At 48.5% G+C, this 8,335-nt stretch overlaps 1 protein-coding gene across 1 annotated transcript; it reads right to left on the bottom strand.

The window, feature by feature from the left end:
* Window positions 1-224: 224 nt before the first annotated feature.
* Window positions 225-8,236, bottom strand: OGFOD1 (2-oxoglutarate and iron dependent oxygenase domain containing 1). The gene is made up of 13 exons (XM_053987044.1): window positions 8,086-8,236; window positions 7,769-7,914; window positions 7,626-7,672; window positions 7,057-7,157; window positions 6,541-6,657; window positions 5,631-5,722; window positions 4,474-4,599; window positions 3,968-4,081; window positions 3,569-3,648; window positions 3,138-3,433; window positions 2,140-2,262; window positions 1,273-1,331; window positions 225-769 (listed from the first exon to the last, which is right to left on the bottom strand). The coding sequence occupies exons 1-13, from the start codon at window positions 8,234-8,236 to the stop codon at window positions 608-610; spliced, it is 1,614 nt and encodes a 537-aa protein (XP_053843019.1). The 3' UTR covers window positions 225-607.
* Between the last annotated feature and the right edge of the window lie 99 nt (window positions 8,237-8,335).

The following is an 8,335-nucleotide window of genomic DNA, read 5'->3' as shown; positions in this document are numbered from 1 at the left end:
TCTGCACAGCATTTAGCATAATAAAGTCCTGCTCCTTGTTATGGTGCCAAGTGCTACCCAATGCCTTTATAGCCTCACTGTCTTCCTTCCCAACTCCACAGAGTTGTGCAGCTGGAAAAACCTCGTATTTCCCATGGCGGCTCCTTTGTTTTTGTCTCAGGAACACAGTTAAGCCCCAGAAAATGTCTTGGGCATTTTCTAACAAAACTTGCCTGACCAGTGTATGAAACATTTAACTGACGAGGTTCCTTTTTTTTTTAATAAAGTCAGTCAGCAGCCTGGGGCAATGGACAGTTGTAATTCTCACCCTGATGGGTCAGAGATGCCACTGTGCTGCTCCCATGAGAAAACAGCTGGAAAGGTGACAGTTGTTGTGACAACCTCACCTACAGAGCACTAAAAGCAGTTGAGAGTGTGTTACAATGGATACAGGAAAAGACTGAATTTCCATTTTTGCAGGAAAAAAAAAACCACCTGCCCCCCATTATGCAGTGTGATGGAGTTGCACAAGCAAAGTTTGTCTGTGCTTAGGTCAGAACTGAATGTCTGGGTAGCAACCTGCCCACCACCCACTACCATTCTCTGTGACAGTGGTCACATTACACCATCACTCATAATAGACAAAGGAAAAATCCCAAAATCCTGTTCTGTTTGGATGTTTGTTCAGGCGTTCCAAGCTTCGATGGTTGATGTATTTCACAAACTTCATCGTTTCTTTGTCTCTATAAACTAAGGCCAAGCAGTTTTCCTCTGGATTCACTGTCAACAGCTAGATGACACAAAGATAAGGAAGGAAATCAGTTTCACATAAATAGCTTTGATAAAATTCTTAAGAAAAACCAAAACTGTTTCAAAAGTTAGAACAAAGGGTTGTTGTTAGAAAATGAACTGTGACACTATTTTTATTTTAATACCCTTTACCTGACTGTTCAGCACTGTCACTAGTACTGATGCTGAATGGGACCCCAGTGAACAGCACTTCCCTGGACAAGTGTTATCCCTGCCTTGTGTCCCTTCAAGGCAGGCTTCCCAAACAGCCCCGGGTGCAGGTGCCATGAGGCACTCTCAGGGCCCAGGTCTCATGCTTTAGGTTAATAGCAGCCTCTTGAAGCTGAGGCCAGAGCTTTGCCCACGAGCAGTGACTGGGGCAAGGAGACTCCAGTGCGCAACTGAGCGCCCTCAGAGTTATGTTGGCATTATGACAAAGTGTAATTATGTCTTTCCACCCTAAACAGTTTTATCTGATTTGCAGCTAGCAACTGAGGTCCTTACCTCTTCATCTTCACCTTTAGCAATGTAGGAAGTAAAGCCACCATATTCAGGATCCCAGTCTTAAAATAGAAAAGAAAGATTCTTAGAAACCTCAGTGCTGTTCACGGTCCACACAGCCTTCCCTGAGATGCCATTTTTTCACCCTGCTCCCCAAAGTTACTGGATACAGGGTAAGTCTTTACCTCCTGCCAGTCTATTTGTTTTCTTCTGTTCAGAAACAACTTGAAGCAAGTGTACTGGATTTGCCTTTTATGGTAGATGAGCTATTTAAAGTTGTTTGGTGCACTGCTCCTCACCTGTAGAACAGTTCTGCCCTAGCAGATATGCCAGAGGATTTCAGACAGCTGTATATTTGGCCTCATCTGGTCTAAAATGCTTGTGTTTAGATTTTTTTTTTACCACTGTCTAACTAGCAATCAACCCAAAATGCCTAGGTATGCCTAAAGTAACTTTTGAAAACGTTGAGCTTTGTAAATTGGAGGTGTAGTGAAAATTCTGATGAGAAAAGGGATGGAACACTCCTGGTGGGTATTGTGGCTACCTGAGCCTCCAGCGAGCCCAGAGCCACTGCTTAGCAGAGCGAAGGTCTGGGAGGCTCAGCCTTTCCCTCTGTCCAAGCGCCACCTCCTGGCGCAAGCGGGAAAGGCCAGAGATGATTCCAAGGCCACAATACCAAACCTCTGCCTAAGTACTATTGAAAGCAGGGTTTATGCCAAAGTGAGGACTAGGACAAAGTCTACAGACACCTTCTATGTAGGAAAATGCAGGGAAATTTTGGCTGTTTTAGAACTGCTGAGAACTCAGAAGTCATTCCTTTATGCAAGCCTTGTAAAAGGAGAGTCTGACATCTCTCTCTCATCCACTTACCTTCACAGCCACAGAAGAAGAGCAGATCAAGAGCAAATTCTGTGGCTTGAGAGTCGTGGACAAGAGTATAGTGCCCGTGGGTCCAGCGTCGCAGCTCCCCCGCACACACAGGAGTGCCTGAGCCTAGGAGAGGGCACAAACACCCAGGGAGAGCCATGAAAGCACATCAGCTGAGCTCAAAGCATGTGAGGAGCTCAGTGATCTCACACCACTGTGAAATTGTCTGCTGGCTCCAGTGAAAAACGGTAAAATCACATATCACATGTCAGTATCTTTCCTAGAGGTGACTCTAGGTTAGGTACTTCAAACGATGTGTAGGAGTGGGACCAAGATGTGCTCCATACATCCTTTGCTCCTGGTAACTGTTCTGGTGGGATTTTTTCAGTAGGACTTGTTTTTTTTATTACCTTTTATTCCAGTGTCCACTAACTTGTCTTAGTGCAAGATGAGCATTTTCAAAAATTCTACCCTTAAACTTCAGAGCCACTATTTTAAATAAACATCCCCAATCAAAATCCAAAATTAATCTAATCTTTCACAGTTGTCGCTGCTGACAACTAAATTCAACTAAGGTTGTTTAGGCTGACAGTGTTTTCTGAAAGGTTGAATCCTAGTTTTAGGTATCCATTTTCTAATTCTAAAATTGTTTTACTTCTGACCTGCTCACCTTTCTCTTTTGGATTTGTTTTCTCATACAAGAATATGCTTTATATGAAGCAGGGGTATGTGGATATAAAAACCACATAACTATTGACAAAAGATTAACAGTCCCCCCAGAAGTCCCACCCTCAGGACTTAGGTCTGTTCAAAATGGTATCTTCAAATTAGTCATTGATTTACTCCAAATTCTTTGCAATGGTCACTGATTTCAGATAATCAGTCTAAAATGCTTTAAGTCCCATGTTTGTGCTGGTTGCAGTACAAGGTGAAACACTAGTTACATGAAAATCACTGGGAATTTTGTTTGAATCCTTTTACACTGCTGCTGCTGTACTCACTGCTGTGAGTCTCGCCGTCCTGTGCTTCAGGGGTGTTCTCAGGTTGGTGTGGCTGATGAGGGTTGCCATTAGCTGGTTGCTCAGTCTCTTCCTGCTCAGGTTTGGGACTGCTTTGCCCACTGGTGTCTGCTGCTTGTCCCTCCTCAGCATCTTCATCCTCATCAGAGGGAGCCAGGAAGTGCAGTTTTAGGCCAGTGAAGTTGGAAAGCAGTAAAAATAAGGCCTCAGAGCGCAGCAGCTGCAGGAATTTCTTCAGGGTGTCAGGGAGGCTGTCTTCCTCTGCTGCCTCATAGAGTCTGAAAGACAGCAGATGTATTCCTTGTGGGAGAGCCAACAAAGACCATGTCTAGAACAATAGCACTGACCAGTGCAGCCTCATGGCAGCTCCTGCTCAGCCTGATCACCGGGTACAGCGTGCTGTCGTTCCCCACCTTTTATTGGCTGGCCCCCGACTACTCCAGTGGATCTCTTCATTCTCCAATGCTTCACATAGTAGTTGGTACTTCTCTTTCTAGGAGAAAGAGATGCAGAAATGTTAACATTTAGCTCCCAAGAAAACAAGGTTGAAGACAAGTGTTTTATTTTTGCTGAGTGCCAATGCAGTAGTGTACAGGCAGTCAGAGGGGATAATTCCACAGAATCAGAGTGGTTGAGGTTGGAAAGGGCCTCTGGAGGTCACCTGTCCATTCTCCTTTAGGTGTGAAACTTAGAAGGGTTTTTGTTTTAGTGGATGTGCAAGGAAGCCCTTTCCGAGCCTTCGTGCCATGTAGTGCCTGCCAGCCCTCTGACCAGTTCTGGCAGATCACATCAAATGCAACCACTGGGCTCACCTTAAGAAAGTCTTTCAGGAGAATTTCTGATCGCTCCTCAAATTCCTCCTGGATTTGAGCTTGGGAGTCCAGGTCCATATAAACTTGATTGATCCACTCATACAATATTTCATGCTGGAAGGGAAACAGATTAGAACACTGAATTTTCAGAAGTGAAGAAGATTCCCCAATTCCCCCCTACTGAGCTGGCCACAGAGCTGGATTCTTACACACAAATACAGGTGTAGCATGGTACTTCCAGATGGGCTTCTTGAGTACCTGCTGCACGAGCAATGAACAGGGTTTCATTGCACCACAGGTATTCGCCACATTCTCTGAACTACTGTAGGTATGCAAAACATACAAAGATGCACAAGAAAGAAACTGGATACAAATTTATCAACAGAAAATGAAAATGAGAATGGGATAATGACTAAAGCATCGCCAGTGCATTGATGCATTCCCTAACAGGTATTACAGGAACAGAGACAGAAATGCAGATATGCAGATATAGGCTTGTTACTCACATCATAGGGGATGTGTGGGCTTCTGGCCAAGGGGGCTTCAATGTGCCGTGCAGGTCTGGCCACAGACGGGCCGTGGAACCAACCGCTCACTGACAGGCGGCACTTCTGCGACACAACTTCTGACACCTGCAGCAACGGTGGGCAGCACGTCATGGGTCAGACAGGGACCAGGTGTAACCAGTGCCATGCAAACTCCTGACAGGAGATGGACTCTGCTCCAGAGAGCCCACTGCATACACAGAAATGTCAGACAGGCCTAGACCAGGACAGATTATCAGAGAGAGGCCTATTGTCCTGAAGTCCATTGCAGGTTTCCAGAATTCCAGTCTAAGCTTTTACTCCAAGTTCACAAAGAATCCATTCTCTCTCCTCCTCTGAGAGATTTGAGTAATGGATTTTTAAGACAAAATTAAATCCAACTAGACGCTGCTCTTAATTAACAACTGTGAGACATAAATGACACAAAAATAGCCCCCTAAGTGGCCTAGGTCAGGACATGCCCAACCTATATCACTGATCATTTTCCTCTCCAGCCTCTCTGGCCCTGTTTGATGTTCCTGGTACTCTCAGGTACACAGGAGTGTCAGATTTCAGTCAGGTGTTTCTGTCATGCAGATCCCCAAATTATTCATCCTGTTCCCAGTCTTCTTCCTGACAAATGTCACAGAGTACTCCTTAACTGTATCAGCATTTCTGCTGCAGGGCACTGCACCATGTCTGTGTCACTGAAGGGGTACAGCCAGATCTGCACAGTGCCCTTGCACTGTTGGCAAGGTGATGGATGGCCTGAGGAGCTCTTCTGGAGCAAAGTCATGACCACATCAAAAATATGAGCTAGTTTAAAACAAGCTAACAAACAGAAACAAGTGAGAGCTAAATTCACAGCAGTGGCTTGCCAGGATAGTAACACAAAAAGAAATGGAAATTTTTCTTTCTCAGGATGATGCAGCTAGACTGATGGTTTAAAGTTGGTTGGTTGGTTTTGTTGGTTCTTGTCCTCCTTCAAGTCCTTGAAGCCCTTCTTTAGCACACAGCACTTTGCACAAGTATCCACTCTACCCACCATTCTTCTCCCTCCCCATCAGGACAGTAATAACACACAGAATGAATAACCACAACAATGAGGATTAAAAAGTTAACAAGAGACAGCTCCTTGCCTGGTGGAAAGAGACTGGAGACACTTCAAAGAAAACCAGTGTGTTCCATGAAGGCACTAATGACTTGGTGATTTGCTGTGGCTGAAAGTGTTCTGAAGAAGAAAACATACTCTGGTTAAGATATGAACTGGGACTTCTCTCTGACAACATGACTCTGTGACTGGTGGGACACCTGGGTATAAGGCATGGAGCTCAGAGCAAGGGCTTGGTGAGGAATCAGTGCACCTCTGCATGGAGACAGGAAGAGAGAGTTGGGGCTGTTCAGCTTGGAGAAGAGAAGGTTCTGGGGCAACCTAAAGCCTCTTCCAGTGCCAAAAGGAGCTAGCAAGAGTGCTGGAGGAGTTGGGACAGACAAGGGCATGGAATAACAGAACAAGGGGGAATGGCTTCAAACAAAGGGTGTGTTTAGATTAGCTATTAGAAAGGAATTCTTTACTATGAGCAGTGAGGCACTGCACAGGTTGCTCAGAGAAACTGTGGATGCCCCATCCTAGAAATGCTCGGTGGGGTTTGCAGCATCCTGGTCTACTAGACCATGTCCCTGCCTACAGCAGGCGGGCTGGAACAAGATGAGCTTTAAGATTCCTTCCAACCCAAACCATTCTGTGGTTCTGCTGCTGGAAAGGGAAGTTAGTCATCAGTCTGGAGTTCCAAGCACATTTACTGGCATCACTTCCATCTTGCCTCTACTCCTGACCCCTCCAAAAGCTTGTCTGCTGTTGCCTGTTAGCACTGTCTGCAAAGCCTGCTACAGCCCATCCCTAAGGGACACATTTTACTTATACATCAGCTTCTCTGCACAAAGGAGAAACTCTTTATCTCCCTTCTACTGTTTGAGGTGAGAATGGCTGCAAGGGGCACATAAGCTTCATCTTTTTCATCCACCTGAGGATGAGCTTGGAGCTTTTACCGTCTGTGCTGTACAGATCCAACGTTCCCCCATCACTTTTCTCCCAGGGTGGGACGAGGTACAGGATGAAAGCAATTCTCCGACCTTCCAGTTCGTCATCGTGGCACAGCAAGACATCTGCAATTACACATGTTTTGCTGCTGTAGCATCTTTCCAGTACACGCATGATTCATTCCAATAACTGCTTCCCAGCTTTGTCCCCCCAAGGATATGACAAGAAAAAACATGCTCTTTCCAAGAACTGCATTTTCACTCATCAGCATCACCAGCCTGAGATCTGCAAGATTCACTTCTGTGGGACTGCACTGCAATTGACAGATTGGGCTACTCTGAAGGTACAGGCAGTTATACACCAGCAACAGTTGTTTCATCATTTGTACTTAATTTTCAGACACTGTTTTACTGCTGACAGCCTATAGGACCCTCCGGAACTAGAATAAAATTAGGTATTCTACAGACATTTTGCTCCCCGCACATGCACAGAAGCTTTAGGGAAAGGATCGCTTATAGACTGACCAGTATATTCATATTTAGCACAGGATATGTCAATAGTTGGCTCCAGCACTATCTGGGTCACAGCAGAAAGCCACACTTGGAATTCTTCACACAGAGCATGCCTGAGAAGATAAGCACACAGTAAGTGTCCTCCTGTGTTATAAACATATAATCATAGACGAAACCAATTTATTGCCTCCCTGCCAACTGTTTAAACAGTTACAGGTGCTGTTGCTGTGAGTGACAGTGTGCTTCTGTAGAATCACACTGCTACTGGCCAGGAAAACAGCCCAGTGCTCACAGCACTGCTGGCAATAACCAGCAGCGAGCATGCAACCAGTCGGAAGGTGCACCGGGAAGCGTTTCAGAGGTGACAGATGCAGAAGAGCTGAATATGGATGAAAGCTGAACAGACTTCAGTGCCCATGGTAAGCACAGAGCAGATTCAGCTCTCCACAGCCGTTTTTTGACCCGAGTATGGGGGCAGAAGGCGGCCACGCCGCGGGCCCACCTCGCAATCACCTTCCCTGTGGAGCCACCACGCTCTTGCCCCCACCCTGAGCGGGCAAAGCCCCGAGCCCACGCTTTACCTCAGGGCAGCGACGTGGGGCTCCGGGCTTGCCCCCAGCTCCTCGGACTGCGGCGGCCCATGGAAGAGAAGAAGGGACGGGGTTAGCGTGGCTCGGCGCAGCTCAGCTCGGCCCGGCCCGGCTCAGTTCGGCCCTGGGCCCACCTGCCGCAGCGAGAGGAGGTCGTTGCGCCGCCCGCGGAAGCCGAGGCCCAGCAGCTCATCCCGCAGCGCCTCCGCGAAAGCCGGGCCCGCCAGGAAACCGGGAATGACACCGTGCCGGAACGGGGCCGCCTCCAGCACCACCGCTTCTGCAAGGGAAAGGCCGTCGGTGAGGGGCGGGGAGCCGGGCCACGCTGGACCGTGCCGGAGCCGCTCCCCGCGGGCCCGGCCGGGCCGTACCGTGCCGGAGCCGCTCCCCGCGGGCCCGGCCGGGCCGTACCGTGCCGGAGCCGCTCCCCGCGGGCCCGGCCGGGCCGTACCGTGCCGGAGCCGCTCCCCGCGGGCCCAGGCCGCCCCCACGCGCTCCCGCAGCGCCGCGTCCCCGAGGGCCGCGCAGAGCTCTGCGCGCGCCTCGCGCCTCCCGCGCTTCGCCGCCGCCGGCGCTGCCGCTCCGTGACGCTTGGTGGCCATGGTACCGTCCGGCCGGACTACAACTCCCTGCGGTCCCCGCGCTTCGCCCGCGGTGGCCAATCGGATCGTGCGGGCGCGGGACGGGAAGCCGTTGGCCAA

This window comes from Vidua macroura, chromosome 11 (genome assembly GCF_024509145.1).
Source record: "Vidua macroura isolate BioBank_ID:100142 chromosome 11, ASM2450914v1, whole genome shotgun sequence".
Taxonomy (NCBI): Eukaryota; Metazoa; Chordata; class Aves; order Passeriformes; family Viduidae; genus Vidua; species Vidua macroura.
This window is presented reverse-complemented; position numbering and strand designations above follow the sequence as displayed.